We start from the raw sequence: 18,132 nt of genomic DNA, 5'->3' as shown, positions 1-18,132 counted from the left end.
TCCAAATGGAATTTCCCAAGATTCCAATATCAACTTTCAAAAGTTTTTATAGAAGTTTCTTTCTTGGATTCTTTGTGGTGCATGTGGTTGGTTTAGGGACCGTCCAAAGCTTTTGTAGCCTTTAGTGCCTTGTGGATAAATCAAGCCTTGAACGTAATTATTTCATATTATGTTTGCCTCCGTGTGACAAAACACAAACAAATGCCAGTGTTTAAGTGCATGCTTCAGACACAGTTGTTAATACAAGATGCAGAACGGAATCCTTTAGAGCTATTTTTTTCTATATACACGATTGTGGAGAACCGGATACCGCACTGTACCATCATCCTTATATCCCGAGACGGGGATTGTACCGTCCAGGCGCTGTACGGCAGAGCTCTTAGTAATCTTTTAACAGTTTACTTATGTTACATAGTTACATAGCTGAAAAGAGACTTGCGTCCATCAAGTTCAGCCTTCCTCACATTTGTTTTTTTTGCTGTTGATCCAAAAGAAGGCAAAAAAAAAAAAAAACAGTTTGAAGCACAATTTTGCAACAAGCTAGGAAAAAAAATCCTTCTTGACCCCAGAATGGCAGTCAGATTTATCCTTGGATCAAGAAGCTATTACCCTACATTGAAAGATTATATCCTTGAATATTTCGTATGCAAGTATGCATCTAGTAGCTGTTTGAACATCTGTACGGACTCTGATAAAACCACTTCTTCAGGCAGAGAATTCCACATCCTGATTGTTCTTACAGTAAAAAAACCTTTCCTTTGCCTTAGACGTATGTACTTATGTACATGTACTTATTTTACTGACGTATTGCACTATTATTGTTTCGTATTTTTTCCTTTGAGGGTTATATACCACAGGATTTTCTGTATGTATGTATATACCATAATCACTTCTGATTTATCTTTTACACTATTTTGGCGCAGTTTCCCACTTTGTTTTTATATTTTTGGTCACTATTAGCGGGTATTGGGAATTCCGGCTGGTTCACTGCTGCCTTATATATAGTTCTCTTAGTGAGCGCCTATTTTTCTCCTTTTCTGGTACAGCATGAATATACTTTTAACAGAAGCGTGTAACTTTCAAAGTTCTGGATTAGCAGACTGGATATTTGAGATTCACACTATATAGAACATTATTCTTTATACATTTCAGAAACTTTTTTTCTGCCAAATTGTGCAGCGGAGGATAAGCTTGTCCGGATGACTGATGGTCTAGGCGGTTACTGAAAGTTTTGCTTCACTTCACTAGACATCACTTTCATTTCAAATGATTTTGATTTACCACCCATTTAAATTATCAGGATTTCCCAGAACATGATGAAGTGTTAGACATCCATGTAAACACCTCATCTGTCTAATAAATATAATTATGTCTAAAGTTTGATGTATTGGGGTATCAACTGGTGTAGCTGTAAAGACGTGAATAATATGTTTTTCCATGTAAACCAATTTATTTCTAATGACACAAGCAACAGGGGGCGCGAGTAAATGCCATACTTGGATAAATGTACCAGAAAGCAATGTATCATCAGTCCTTTCAGCACGGCAAATGTCATGTGAAGTCTGAGGAGGCACATAAATATTGAGTAAAATACAGAATATGACACTTTAAAGGACATAAAAGAGCGACCTTGTGTCTTTCTAATTGGCCAGAGAACTCCGAGCAGTAGCTTGAAGTCCATGACATACACAGGATGCTTAGTCTCCTGATACAACTCGATAATGTGGAAATTCCAACAACTGTTCGGAGCATTGTAGTTGCTGAGGATCCCACTGCCGAAAATATTTTTGGACTCCCAAAGCAATTACTTGTTTACCACATCTTATCCTCCCCCCTCAACTTTAATGTGCCACTTGGAAATTCTAAGAATAGAGATCGGAAATATTAATTTCTCCAGCATCTTGTGATGCATCTTGTAAAGCACAATGAATGCATTAGAAATGGCATAGCTACCAGAGTGGAAGCAAAAAAAAAAAAAAAAGTGTATACTTATTCCCACACAATGAACCCAGAAGTGGCCGGTTGTACAGGGTACCAAGAACTTGGGCTCTGTTTACTACTTCACCATGTGATGCGCTCCCTGTGGGATTTTTACTTTGAAACCCCATGTAATGATCCGCTCTCTCCCAGAGAAACCCCTCACCTTTTCTTCACCTCCCTTTCTTCTTTACAAGTATCTCGCTCCATCTTTCAGCCTATTAGTTAACCATTTATTAGTCCATTTCACTATCCCTTCTATTTCATCCATGCTACATCCTCCCTCAAATTTTCACATTTTGCTTCCAATCCCATTGTTACTTATTTTATTAATTCTACAATTCTCTCTTTGAACATCTACCCTTCATCTCTCCTTCTACCCATTTTTGTATAAATATATTTCTGTATTTTAGTTCATTTTTATATCTTTCCTGCCTAAAAGCTTTCTCTCCCCTTCATACCAACCACCAGCCTTTCTATGCCCCATTCAACATCATTACTTCAAATGAAGACAAATAAAGGCCACTGATTACTAACCTACGGCATTCCAGCTATTGTGAACCTTGTCTCCAATGCTTGTCTGTCTAAGGTCTAGGAAACCTCCAACACTCTAGATGTTATAGACTACATCTCCCATAATACTCTTACAGCTATAGTGCTGGCAAAGCATCAGGGGAGATGTAGTCAACAATATCTGGAGTGCAGAAGGTTAAATACCCTTGGTCTAGGCTTAGCCATCAATACAATAAGCCAATAGATGCGGAATCTGGAAAAATGTGTACGTTTCAAGCAGTGAGGTAGCCAGTGCTATAAATAAATGGATTTATCGTAGTTCTGCCATTTCCTCTAAAATAATTTCTATTGTTACATAGCAGGAATACCTTTTTAGATTATTTATGTTTCACTTAACGAACCACAACCCCTGCTGTTCTTTTTACTGCACTCTACCTCCTGCTAAACAGGTCTCCAAATCGCTCTATTTTCCTCCATGGGGCTCAAAATAAATAAATAAATAACGAAAATCATGGTAAATTGGAATGCATTTAGACAGAATTCAAATAATCACAACCTCAGATCACTGTGAAATGCTGGAAGTGTCAGCAGTAGAAGATCTTTGGACAGAGGATAAACCACAAGGAAGTCAAGTTCACGGACTGCTGTCTGTCGTTGCAAAGTGAGGAGATGATACAATGTATCAGATCATATTAGAATTCCTAGCAGTTCTATTCTTCGATGAGATAACTAGAAAAAATATAAAATACATTGTATATTTTATGTAAATTTATACAGTTTTCTCTTTTGTATTTAAACATGGAGTGGGAGAACAGCTATATTAACAATACAATGTCTTACATAGGCACGCTTAAAAATGGACCCTAAATCTCATTCACTCTTCACTGAAATAGGAAATGTGAAGAGTTTGCAACTAAATTGCAAAAAGTAGTTAAAGAAACACTCTGTCGGGGCAGCAACACAACTGGACTGACTTTAGGTTTCTCTTGACTGGAAGGTACACAGTGCAGCTAAGACAATATGAGATTGGTGTGAGTTGAAATGTTAACTTGACTCCACCAGCACAGCCTATCACTGTCTTATTATGTGTGTGCTTGAGGAAAAGCGTCTGATAATAAGAGGACATTGATTGGCTCTGGAGTAGAGTCATGTCAGTAACTCACTTTAAACTATCCTCTCATTACAAAAAGAGAAGTCCTGCGCTTAAGCAGCAAGGACTACAACACACATCAGCCCCAATATATAGTAAAAACCAAAGAAAAGAAAATGTTACTTGCGCTTTCTCCTTAATCCCTATGTATATTTAGACAAATGGAGGTCATTTAGTTGCTCCAATGGCCATTGGAGGGATGCCCGCCTGCCAACGTCAAGGCAGACCCCCCTAAGCGGGTCCTAACACTGACCCTTCAGCCTGCTTCCTTGAGCTTCTGGCAAAGATATCTCTAATGAGACAGAAAGGGGTATTTTTTATATACACCCCTATACTTATTAACCCTTAATAGGGAACACATGGGATGGGTAGCAGCATTGTATCCTCTCATTAGCCAAGCTGGGAATGTACTCAGAATACATCTTCCCAGAATGCATCTAATAAGAAAGTTGTTCCGTAAAAACAGGACGTGTGGCTAAGGGTTACACCGCAGAAAGCTGCAAAACTTGTTGCAATAATTTTGGACCTTTTTATCCACAGCCGGATTTACTCTCCACCCCCATATATAAATATTATACATATGTATAACACAAACATACATGCAAATATTTGGGGTATGCGATTGGCTGCGTTAATGTGAGGTTTGTCAAGATGTTGCATTTGTGAGGCTAGGCTACTTGTGATGTTGGTTGTTTGTGTGTGTGTAGTGGGGGACAGGGGCCATGTGGGGACAATCCTTTTTCAGCTCCTAGCTTCATCCGCCAGGAGCCCATGTCAGTGCTGTATGTACAAGGGTACAAAACGAACGTGTATGGAGAATCCGCAGGAACCTCCATGGCAGTTATCTTGCTATGAGTAGTGATGTCGCGAACACAAAATTTTCGGTTCGCGAATGGCGGACGCGAACTTCCACAAACGTTCGCGAACCGGGCGAACCGCCATTGACTTCAATGGGCAGGCAAATTTTAAAACCCACAGGGACTCTTTCTAGCCACAATAGTGACGGAAAAGTTGTTTCAAGGGGACTAACACCTGGACTGTGGCATGCCGGAGGGGGATCCATGGTAAAACTCCCATGGAAAATTACACAGTTGATGCAGAGTCTGGTTTTAATCCATAAAGGGCATAAATCACCTAACATTCCTAAATCACAATGGTTATGGATTGACACCTGACATATGACATATTGACACCTTGACATATGGACTGACATCTGTCCTCAGAGACCCTGATACACACTGACACAGAGCAGAATAGGGACTGTTCCCCCTACATAGGGTCACTTGTCAGATATGGATTGACACCTATCCTAATGATCCCTGATACACACTGACACAGAGCAGAATAGGGACTGTCCCCCCTACATAGGGTCACTTGGCAGATATGGATTGATACCTGTCCTCGGGGACCCTGATACACACTGACAGAGCAGAATAGGGACTGTTCCCCCTACATAGGGTCACTTGTCAGATATGGATTGACACCTATCCTAATGATCCCTGATACACACTGACAAAGAGCAGAATAGGGACTGTTCCCCCTACATAGGGTCACTTGGCAGATATGGATTGACACCTGTCCTCAGAGACCCTGATACACACTGACACAGAGCAGAATAGGGACTGTTCCCCCTACATAGGGTCACTTGGCAGATATGGATTGACACCTGTCCTAATGATCCCTGATACACACTGACACAGAGCAGAATAGGGACTGATCCCCCTACATAGGGTCACTTGGCAGATATGGATTGACACCTCCTCAGGGACCCTGATACACACTGACACAGAGCAGAATAGGGACTGTTCCTCCTACAAAGGGTCACCATTTTTAGCCCAAGGCAGCTCATCTCATCAGGCCTTTTTTAGTCGAATGTATCGCCCATTGTCAGTCCCTTCGGGATCCATCCCTCATTCATCTTAATAAAGGTGAGATAATCTAGACTTTTTTGACCTAGGCGACTTCTCTTCTCAGTGACAATACCTCCTGCTGCACTGAAGGTCCTTTCTGACAGGACACTTGAAGTGGGGCAGGCCAGAAGTTCTATCGCAAATTGGGATAGCTCAGGCCACAGATCAAGCCTGCACACCCAGTAGTCAAGGGGTTCATCACTCCTCAGAGTGTCGATATCTGCAGTTAAGGCGAGGTAGTCTGCTACCTGTCGGTCGAGTCGTTCTCTGAGGGTGGATCCCGAAGGCCTGTGGCGATGCGTAGGACTTAAAAAGCTCTGCATGTCCTCCATCAACAACACGTTTTTAAAGCGTCCTGTCCTTGCCAGCGTGGTCGTGGGAGGAGGAGGATGACTTTCACCTCTTCCCCTGTTAGATTCCCGTTGTGCTGTGACATCACCCTTATACGCTGTGTAAAGCATACTTTTTAATTTATTTTGCAAATGCTGCATCCTTTCCGACTTGTTGTAATTTGGTAACATTTCAGCCACTTTCTGCTTATACCGGGGGTCTAGTAGCGTGGACACCCAGTACAGGCCGTTCTCCTTCAGCCTTTTTATACGAGGGTCCCTCAACAGGCACGACTGCATGAAAGACCCCATTTGCACAAGGTTGGATGCCGAGCTACTCATTTCCCGTTCCTCCTCCTCAGTGATCTCAATGAAGGTATGTTCTTCCCCCCAGCCACGTACAACACCACGGGTACCAGATAGGTGACAACGAGCACCCTGGGATGCCTGTTGTGGTTTGTCTTCCTCCTCCTCCTCAAAGCCACATTCCTCCTCTGACTCCTCTTCCTCACAATCCTCTTCCAGCGTTGCCGCAGGTCCAGCAAGCGATGCTGATAAGGCTGTTTCTGGTGGTGATGGTGACCACAACTCTTCCTCTTCGCGCTCATCTACGGCCTGATCCAGCACTCTTCACAGGGCACGCTCCAGGAAGAAAACAAATGGTATGATGTCGCTGATGGTGCCTTCAGTGCGACTGACTAGGTTTGTCACCTCCTCAAAAGGACGCATGAGCCTACAGGCATTGCGCATAAGCGTCCAGTAACGTGGCAAAAAAATTCCCAGCTCCCCAGAGGCTGTCCTAGCACCTCGGTCATACAAATATTCATTAGCGGCTTTTTCTTGTTGGAGCAGGCGGTCGAACATTAGGAGTGTTGAATTCCAACGTGTCGGGCTGTCGCAAATCAAGCGCCTCACTGGTATGTTGTTTCGCCGCTGGATATCTGCAAAGTGCGCCATGGCCGTGTAGGAACGCCTGAAATGGCCACACACCTTCCTGGCCTGCTTCAGGACGTCCTGTAAGCCTGTGCATTTATGCACAAAGCGTTGTACGATCAGATTACACACATGTGCCATGCACGGCACATGTGTCAACTTGCCCAACTTCAATGCCGCCAACAAACAATCGCTGCTGTCAGAGGCAGACACACAAAAAAATGCCACACTGCTGAGCTCTGCAATGACGGCATTCTGGTGGTGGACACAGCATGCGTTGATTGGCGTGCTGTCGGGCTGACCCCGGGTGCCAATGCATGCTGTCTGACTGTGACACTAGCTCCTTGCGACGACCTCCCCCTGCTTCCAACTCATTTCCTCCTCCTCCTCTCTGTCTTCCCATCTGAACTTTCGCCCTGTTCTTCTTCTTGCCGAGCGGGCACCCACGTGACATCCATGGACGCATCGTCATCATCAACCGCTTCACTTGTATCTGACAACGCAGCAAAGGAAGCAGCAGCGGGTACAACATCATCATCATCACACCATACGTCCATGTGTGTAATGCTGCCTGCCTGAGACATATCCCTGTTATCTACATCCTCTGGCAATAATGGTTGCGCATCACTCATTTCTTCAAACGGATGTGTAAATAACTCCTCTGACATACCAAGTAAAACGGCTGTGGTGCTAGTGTTTTTGGTGGCGGCAGGCGGGTGAGTGGTATCTTGAGAGGTGCCCAAAGCTAAGCTGGAGGAGGATGGTGCGTCAAGGTTCCGAGCGGAAGCTGTAGAAGATTGGGTGTCCTGTGTTAGCCAGTCAACTATGTCCTCAGAACTTTTAAAGTTCAGGGTACGTGGCCTCTGAAAACTGGGCATTATTCTGGGGCAAAAGGGAATCACAGCACCACGACCACGATGGCCCCTGCGGGGTGGCCTGCCTCTGCCTGTCATTTTTTTTGGGTTAGTGGTACTATGCGTGCAAGCTACTGTGAGACCAGATATGAGTGGCAATGTGCACTGGCAGAGGTTGGCAGAGTACACGCTGTAGGCCTGACACCCGCTTGAAGACAACTAACTGCTATTCAATCTATAACAGTGGAAAAAGTTTTTTGGTTTTAAATGCACGCTATAGTGACACCAGATATGAGTGGCAATGTGCACTTGCAGAGGTTGGCAGAGTACACGCTGAAGGCCTGACACCCGCTTTAAGGACACTGACTGCTATTAGCTTACAGTGAAAAACTTTTTTTCTTTTTAAAGGCACGCTATAGTGACACCAGATATGAGTGGCAAAGTGCACTTGCAGAAGATGGCAGAGTACACGCTAAAGACCTGACACCCACTTGAAGGACACTGACTGCTATTAGCTTACAGTGAAAAACTTTTTTTCTTTTTAAAGGCACGCTATAGTGACACCAGATATGAGTGGCAAAGTGCACTTGCAGAGGTTGGCAGAGTACACGCTGAAGGCCTGACACCCAGACGCTTGCAGACAACTAACTGCTATTCAATCTATTACAGTGTTTTTAAATGCAAGCTTAAGCTATTGTGACACCAGATATGAGTGGTGGCACTGGGTAAGTGGGCACAGTATCCACTGTGAGCCTGACACAGAAGCTGGCAGGCAGGCAACTGTAATTACATTACACAGAATAAAAAAAAAAAAAGCAGACTGATGTTCTAGCCCTAAAAAGGGCTTTTTGGGGTGCTGTCCTTACAGCAGAGATCAGATGAGTCCTTCAGGACTGTAGTGGACACTGAATACCCTAGCCTAGCTATCAGTTTCCCTATCAAATGAGCATCAGCTACACTTTCCCTCCTCTATCTAAGAATGCAGCTTCAGAATGAATCTAAAATTGATGCTGTACAGGAGGTGGGATGGTCTGGAAGGGAGGGTCTGCTGCTAATTTGCTGGAATGTGTCTGCTGACCGTGAGGCACAGGGTCAAAGTTTACTCAATGATGACGAATAGGGGGCGGATCGAACCGCGCATGTGTTCGCCCGCCGTGGCGAACGCAAACACGCTATGTTCGCCCGGAACTAATCGCCGGCGAACAGTTCGGTACATCACTAGCTATGAGTTTGATAATGTCTTATTCACTCTCCTGGGGGTGGCTGGGGTAAGTGACAAAACTTGACGGTGGTTAATCCACCTTTTGTCAAGGTAGGATTTTACCTTAAGACAAAGTCTCTACTTTGTCTTATATCTTTTCACTCCATTGGAATTTCAATCCCAATGCAGTCTTTATGATTACGATTGTATCTTTATGAAATGCTAAAAATGTTTTTTTTCTTTTCTGGTAACAGGCGTTTTAATGATGGATTCTTTTCACTATAATTATGAGATTAATAACGAACTAAAAAAAATGCCGTTTTTTTTTTCTGCAAAAACTCACATGCTGATATCCATTTTCTCTCGCTTGTTTCAGCTCTGAAATCAGATTAGCTGAATACTCCTTTCACAGAGCAACTAAATGACATAGTAATATGTTTAGACTGATGTAATTAAAAACAAATCTCAGATGCGCGCATAGCAATAGATTATTGAAATGACACTTTTTTTCAGCTGAATATACAAAAAAATACTTTGTATTTGTTATACTATGTCTTTTAAAATGTAGGGGGCACACTATATCCACCCCCAGGGTTATTCGCTAAAGTGGGAATTCAACCTCAATCTCAAATTTAAGGCAAAGCTGGAAACATAGCGGTCTTCCGAACAAGCAGTGGTTCTGCCACATATGGCTAAGCGCATTTTGCAGGGACTAAAACAGCAACATTTAACCCTTCACCCACAGCATTGGGTGTGAGGCATGGGGAACCCTACATTGCATTCCCCCCATGTTAAACTAGTCTCTCCTGATCTCCTGGGGTGGCATGAAGCAGCTGGTATCTCAACTTCTCTCCTCTTAATGTTTTTGACCTTTCACACATGGTAATGTGCGAGGGACATGGGGAACGACCATGCTACAATGTCCCCCTAAATCTAATAACCCCAGTCACACAGGCCTGAGGATTGGGGAAAAGAAACATTAAGGAGCCCTGCCCCCAGCCTCTTTCATTTAAAAAATCGAATTAGAAATAGGGAACAGTAACTCCATCATTGTAAAAAGATAAACTAATAATAAATGAACCAGTTGCATGGACTAATTCTCATCCAACAAGCAACTAGTTTTCATTTATTTTGTTATAAATGCAATTCATTGATTTGTGACTTTTATAATTGAACAAATTCTAAGGAATGCAAAAGTGTCACGACTGCTAGTGAGGTCCAGCACGCAGTACTATGTAACATCTACATAGACAGAACAGAAAATGATAGAACATAAACCGGTCCTTAGAATGGCTGGACTAATACGTTAAAGACAGAGAATGGTCAAGGGATAGCCGAGGTCAAGAAAGCCAGAAAATACACAATACCGTTTAACAAGCCAAGTCAGGGAAACCAGAAATCAGAATAGTTAGGAATAGCCAAGGTAAAAATACCGGGAATATTAAACACAGGACAAGAAAACGCGCTCTCGGGAACCATGAACGGAAACCATGACAGGGCAAAGAACCAGGGAACTTCAGGGATTTAAATATCCCTCCTTAGACTGTGATTGGTCAGAGGGTGACCTCTGACCCCAGAACGTGCGTGAGCGTCGACGTTGTGATGTCACACGCACGTTCGTGTGACCCTGGGGGACGGCACCATCATTAATCTGGGCAGGCGGCCAGGATAACCCAGTGGAGTGGCTCCCGACTCACCGCTGAGCAGGTAAGCTCAGTCCGTCGGCGCGGTCACACCTCGCGGTGAGCCGGGGGCCATGCCAGTAAGTCTGTTACCTCCAATAAACCAATGGCACTAAACTATGTTAGTGTGGTAGACTCTGTTCATCAAAGCAGGCTGGTTATATTGAATAACAGTCATGACTGCTTTTAAATACCATGATACGTGTGTGCAGATTGAGTATTTATTGCAGACATTTTCATTCTGATTGTGAAGTGGAAACATTTTCATACAAACATAATGAAAATTCTTCTCCTGTTTTGACAATTCATGCGCCATTCATTAAGTAGATCTGAGAAACATTGTTCAGATCATTTACTTTGTCTTGAAATGTAACTGCCATTTGTAACAGCTAATAAATTGCTAAGTGGAGCACTTGTTCTTAGTACATATAAAAAAAAAACACAGAACAAAAGTATTTACCAAAATTAGTAAATGAGATTGGCTGGTGTGGGAAAAAAAAAACAAAGAAGAAAAGAGGCACAAAAGCGTGTATAAAACCCCAAGGGTGATATACACAGGTAGAGGGTGGTACAAAACAATACAACCTGTTTATGGCTGATCGTGAACGTGGAATCTATTGAATAGCAAAAATACAAAATATGGTGAAGTAAATAAGGCAAAGATAAATTTGCACGTGGTAGAGAACTTACAAAAGAGAGATGGTAATCACGCCTGTCACCCTGTCAGGGGTATTGTCCAAATGAAGGATCAGATGTATATGATAGAGACTGGATAGCAGTGGAAGCAGGTGTCTGTCTCGTAGTATATGGAGAGGAGAAGTTCCAGATTCAATCGCTTATATGGCAATATCACTTTGGCTCAGGAATAAAAGAAAATAGAAATAGTGCAGATTGTATAAAATTTACAAAATTTATTACAAAGATTGCACTTACAGAAAATCAGTGGTAAAACAGCATGTCTCCATAATGAAGTTTTTGGTCTGGTCTCCAGATGGTGATAGAAAGAGATCCAAAATTGGAGATGCACAAAAACAATAAAATAAAATAAAATGGAATGGACTATAATAACAGTGCTGGTTATTAGCATAAAATGTCCAGAGTGTAGTATCCAACGCGTTTCGTCACTATAGTGACTTCCTCAGGGATGTAGATATGCTGTAATCTTCATGGTTTATATACCATATCAGTTTTCAAATTTCGCGGGGAAAATTCTCCGGTCACATGTTACTTCCGGTTTTCGGCCATTTGACTTCCTGTGTTCCACCTTGGAACGCATGACATCACTTCCGGTTTCGGGTTAATTCTGATCGAGGAGAGCCCTTATCTGATAGTACTAATAGTAGTGCAGCAGAGACTTCCTGCGTTCCACCTTGGAACGCATGACATCATTTCTGGTTTCAGGTACAAACTGGTCAGGGGGGAGTCCCTATCTGCTGGCACAAAAGGTGGTGCAGCAGAAAAGGTTTCCCCCCTAAACAACCCTTAGACAATAGGTTCCCATTACACATCAATAGGGCAAAACAGAGAACTGTATGTCCTTAGAATATTTACCCAGTGGAGTGGCTCCCGACTCACCGCTGAGCAGGTAAGCTCAGTCCGTCGGCGCGGTCACACCTCGCGGTGAGCCGGGGGCCATGCCAGTAAGTCTGTTACCTCCAATAAACCAATGGCACTAAACTATGTTAGTGTGGTAGACTCTGTTCATCAAAGCAGGCTGGTTATATTGAATAACAGTCATGACTGCTTTTAAATACCATGATACGTGTGTGCAGATTGAGTATTTATTGCAGACATTTTCATTCTGATTGTGAAGTGGAAACATTTTCATACAAACATAATGAAAATTCTTCTCCTGTTTTGACAATTCATGCGCCATTCATTAAGTAGATCTGAGAAACATTGTTCAGATCATTTACTTTGTCTTGAAATGTAACTGCCATTTGTAACAGCTAATAAATTGCTAAGTGGAGCACTTGTTCTTAGTACATATAAAAAAAAAACACAGAACAAAAGTATTTACCAAAATTAGTAAATGAGATTGGCTGGTGTGGGAAAAAAAAACAAAGAAGAAAAGAGGCACAAAAGCGTGTATAAAACCCCAAGGGTGATATACACAGGTAGAGGGTGGTACAAAACAATACAACCTGTTTATGGCTGATCGTGAACGTGGAATCTATTGAATAGCAAAAATACAAAATATGGTGAAGTAAATAAGGCAAAGATAAATTTGCACGTGGTAGAGAACTTACAAAAGAGAGATGGTAATCACGCCTGTCACCCTGTCAGGGGTATTGTCCAAATGAAGGATCAGATGTATATGATAGAGACTGGATAGCAGTGGAAGCAGGTGTCTGTCTCGTAGTATATGGAGAGGAGAAGTTCCAGATTCAATCGCTTATATGGCAATATCACTTTGGCTCAGGAATAAAAGAAAATAGAAATAGTGCAGATTGTATAAAATTTACAAAATTTATTACAAAGATTGCACTTACAGAAAATCAGTGGTAAAACAGCATGTCTCCATAATGAAGTTTTTGGTCTGGTCTCCAGATGGTGATAGAAAGAGATCCAAAATTGGAGATGCACAAAAACAATAAAATAAAATAAAATGGAATGGACTATAATAACAGTGCTGGTTATTAGCATAAAATGTCCAGAGTGTAGTATCCAACGCGTTTCGTCACTATAGTGACTTCCTCAGGGATGTAGATATGCTGTAATCTTCATGGTTTATATACCATATCAGTTTTCAAATTTCGCGGGGAAAATTCTCCGGTCACATGTTACTTCCGGTTTTCGGCCATTTGACTTCCTGTGTTCCACCTTGGAACGCATGACATCACTTCCGGTTTCGGGTTAATTCTGATCGAGGAGAGCCCTTATCTGATAGTACTAATAGTAGTGCAGCAGAGACTTCCTGCGTTCCACCTTGGAACGCATGACATCATTTCTGGTTTCAGGTACAAACTGGTCAGGGGGGAGTCCCTATCTGCTGGCACAAAAGGTGGTGCAGCAGAAAAGGTTTCCCCCCTAAACAACCCTTAGACAATAGGTTCCCATTACACATCAATAGGGCAAAACAGAGAACTGTATGTCCTTAGAATATTTACCCAGTGGAGTGGCTCCCGACTCACCGCTGAGCAGGTAAGCTCAGTCCGTCGGCGCGGTCACACCTCGCGGTGAGCCGGGGGCCATGCCAGTAAGTCTGTTACCTCCAATAAACCAATGGCACTAAACTATGTTAGTGTGGTAGACTCTGTTCATCAAAGCAGGCTGGTTATATTGAATAACAGTCATGACTGCTTTTAAATACCATGATACGTGTGTGCAGATTGAGTATTTATTGCAGACATTTTCATTCTGATTGTGAAGTGGAAACATTTTCATACAAACATAATGAAAATTCTTCTCCTGTTTTGACAATTCATGCGCCATTCATTAAGTAGATCTGAGAAACATTGTTCAGATCATTTACTTTGTCTTGAAATGCAACTGCCATTTGTAACAGCTAATAAATTGCTAAGTGGAGCACTTGTTCTTAGTACATATAAAAAAAAAAACACAGAACAAAAGTATTTACCAAAATTAGTAAATGAGATTGGCTGGTGTGGGAAAAAAAAACAAAGAAGAAAAGAGGACAATGCTGTATAACACATACAATGCCATCATTTAAATGTGTTTTGATCTTTACTTATGGTCATTTTGTCTTATTTCGTAGGTAAGGGTGATGTATTTGGAGATATATTTTGGAAAGAGACCACTCTTGCTCACGCATGTGCCAATGTTCGGGCACTGACATACTGCGATTTACACATTATTAAACGTGAAGCCTTACTGAAAGTACTGGACTTCTACACAGCCTTTGCTAACTCGTTCTCAAGGAATCTGACGCTGACATGTAACCTGAGGAAACGGGTAAGAGCTGGATTCAATATCTGCAGGTCAATGTTCGTGATGTTTAGCTGCTGATCCGGAAGCCATACAGTAGATGCTAAGGACACAAAGTTAAAAGTTATTTCAATAGTGTGCTGCCTCTTCAGCCACGATCATCCCTGACCCTACAATCCATTCAATCGGCTGCCTTAAAAACATTTTTTTTTTGCACTAAATTTCCAACTTATTTTTCAGGGAATTCAGTGTATTTCTTTGCAGACTGGGGCAACAATTAGTTCTGGGGTGTTGAGAGGATATCCCCTTTGTATAATTGTAAAGTGTTGTGGAATGGTTGTACTATATAAATAATGATGCTTTAGAATTTCCAGTTCAGTGTGTGAACTCCTCTGTGAAATATTGAAACATAATTAAAGGGACACTATAGTCACCAGAACAACTACAGCTTATTGAATTTGTTCTGGTGAGTAGAATCATTACCTTCGTCCTTTTTGCTGTAAACTTTTTTCAGAGAAATTTTCAGAGAAAATGCAGCGTTTACATTACAGCCTAGTGATAACTTCACTGAGCACTCCTCAGTTGGCTGTTGGAGATCCTTCCTGGGTCATGGCAGCCTAAAATGCATCCAAACATTCAGTGTCTCCTCCCTCTGCAGACACTGAACTTTCCTCATAGAGATTAATTGATTCAATTCAGCTCTATGAGGAGATGCTGATTGGCCAGGGCTGGGTTTGAATTTTGCTTGCTCTGCCCCTGATCTGCCTCCTTGTCAGTCTCAGCCAATCCTATGGGGAAGCATTGTGATTGGATCAGGCTACCACTTCTGCTGGTGTCAGTAGGCAGTGGGCACATCTAAAGGAAACAGACACAAAGCATGAAGCTGCAGACTTGAATACAAGTAAGATTTTACTATATTTAGGGAGGCATGAATGGACCAGGGTGGCTAAATGGTAGTTTTAACACTAGAGGTTCAGGAATACATGTTTGTGTTCCTGACCCTATAGTGATCCTTTAAAACAATTTACTTTTATATATTGCATACAGCAAAATGGGTAACCTCTTCTATTTGTGTTTGATGCAAAAGTTGGCACTATTTTGTGAGGTATCTTTATTTTACACACACATGCAATATTTAATCTGTACATCGTGTCTTCAGAAAATCTTACTTTATCATTTTTTTTTAAACTAAATCTAAATTTGGACAGGAACACGTATTTCATTTTAACTAGTCTTGGTTGCATTCATGCAACAGCTAAATAGCCAAATAAAATGTACTCTTTCATTATTTTATAGCACACTAGTATTTTGACAAACACTGAATTTATATTTTCACTGTTAGTGAAGGTTCACTGATTCAGTTCAGTTTTACATTTACAACTCCTCCCCTATGCCTGTTTTTTTTTAGCTAAATAATGTATCTCAATGTACCATTTGCGCACAACTAACAAATTCTAAGGCCAAAACGGTACTTGTTGTTTGTACAGTGTTTTGTTGATGGATCTCAAAAACAGAAACACCAAAACATTTCTAGGAATTTACAGAAAAATTGGCAAGTATTAGGAAGAAATAAAGAACTGCTAATATTTTATAGCAAAGGGTGCAGCAAGGTAGCACATTCAGAGTGTCCTCAAATTCGTGTGGTGGTGAAACAATATGGAAGATAGGAAGACAAGACAATGGAATATAGTGTAGTATTTATAGTAATTGATTAATTAAAAAAAGAATAGCACTTACAATTTCCTGGAGCTTATGATCAGCTCCACATGTGTACACTTGGGCGGTACAGTCCCCGTTTGTGGTTATGTTCATGGGCGCGATCCTTTCTTGGAAGATGCTCCAGACCAGTAGACGATTTGTAGTGCAAAGCAGTTGCAATTGTTCCTCTTAAATGTGCAGTGCTATTGCAGAGGAAGTTTACCAGTATATAGATTGGAAATAAAACAGAATATAGTGCTCTGTGTGTGGCTGGGGTAACAATAATAAAAGGAGGCATACTTACATAGAGAGAGCAAAGAAAGGGTCTTTGCTCATTCCCACACAGCGTGAACTGTTGAACTTCCTCTGCAACAGCACTGCACATTTAAGAGGAACAACTCCAAATGCTTGGCACTACGAATAGTCTACTGGTCTGTAGCTCCTTCCATGAAGGGATCGAGCCCATGAACATAACCACAGTATAGAAAGAGACTCTGGTTTGGGAAGTACAAGCTGACGTAATTTATACAAAACAAGCGCTAGAGATCTCAGTTTTATTTATTTGATAACATTTTATATCCACCACTGCTGGTGAACAAGAGCACATATATATTTTAGAACATACAGTCTGTGAGAACTAAAATGTATATGAAATACATATTTATAGGTAATTGAATGGAATTTGCTGGTATTTTTGGAAACACAGACAGACCAGCATTCTGGGGTCGAGAAGGAATTTTTTCTTAGTTTGTTGCAAAATTGGAAGCGCTTCAGACTGGGTTTTTTTTGCCTTCTTTTGGATTAACCGCAAAAACATACGTGAGGAAGGCTGGACTTGAAGGACGCATGTCTCTTTTTAGCCTATGTAACTATGTACCCAAAAGTTTATATAACAACTCTGAGCAAAATAATTAATGACATTTGATCACCTTCTTCACCTCTCTTGCAAAACAAAATTTATCTTAGCTTTCCGTCAGTTTTGCCACCAGATGAAGAGCAGGTGCAAACTACAAAGACTATTTTCTTATAGACAGGAAGTGTACAGGTAGGAGAGGTCTAAACACACTTCACTATCAGCCTGAACTACCTACCTAGTGTCGTACACATACTTGCACTTAGTCAAGCAGCTATATCCACTGTAGGTGGGCTTTATTTCAACATAGCAGGGGCATTGTTAGGTTCCAGAAAGATCTGGGTTTTAAGCCCAAAGCAAAACTCGATAACCCCTACTCTAATATATAGACAACAGGGATGTGTAATGACATAGCTCTACCTATTTTAGATCTCCTCCTGTAAACCCATGGCTGAGACTGACAAGGAGGCAGATCAGGGGCAGAGCCAGCACAATTCAAACACAGCCCTGGCCAATCAGCATCTCCTCATATAGATGAATTGGATTAATGAATCTCTATGAGGAAAGTTCCGTGTCTGCATGCAGAGGGAGGAGACACTGAATGTTTGGATGCATTTTAGGCAGCCATGACCCAGGAAGGATCTCTAACAGCCATCTGAGGAGTGACCAGTTAAGTTATCACTAGGATGTAATGTAAACACTGCATTTTCTCACCAGAACGAATTCAATAAGCTGTAGTTGTTCTGATGACTATAGTGTCCCTTTAATATAGCTGAAATACTACACTACAATTTTACTACTAAATGCATGTATTTGTATATTAGGGGGGAAAAGGAAGTAAGATGCAATATAATTGCAATATATGTGCATTAAAAGCATGAATTCCTTATCTATTGCATGAACAAGCATTGTGTTTATTACATACAATATTATTATATACATATATTTTATATAAATTTGCACATATAAATTCATTGCCAGCATAGGTTTGTAAGTGTTAATTTTTATAGATCTATAGCCGTTTGTATTTCTATTACATTTTGCCATTAGTGCTTTGGGGGTTTATTGGTTGGAATCCAGCCTAAACTTAGCGATGCAAGACGTCAATTTCATTTAACTGAAATCTCAAGGCTATAGAACTGTT

The 18,132-nt window shown here is 41.4% G+C and overlaps 1 protein-coding gene across 2 annotated transcripts in view; it reads left to right on the top strand.

Moving 5' to 3' along the window:
* KCNH5 (potassium voltage-gated channel subfamily H member 5) overlaps positions 1-18,132 on the top strand; it is a 215,366-nt gene that overhangs the window by 177,859 nt on the left and 19,375 nt on the right. For both annotated transcript variants that reach the window (XM_063440105.1, XM_063440106.1), the window contains one exon: positions 14,268-14,464. In XM_063440105.1, the coding sequence (XP_063296175.1) occupies positions 14,268-14,464 (197 nt within the window). The remainder of the gene's footprint in view (positions 1-14,267; positions 14,465-18,132) is intronic.

This window comes from Pelobates fuscus, chromosome 13, assembly GCF_036172605.1.
Source record: "Pelobates fuscus isolate aPelFus1 chromosome 13, aPelFus1.pri, whole genome shotgun sequence".
NCBI classification, from domain to species: Eukaryota; Metazoa; Chordata; class Amphibia; order Anura; family Pelobatidae; genus Pelobates; species Pelobates fuscus.
This window is presented reverse-complemented; position numbering and strand designations above follow the sequence as displayed.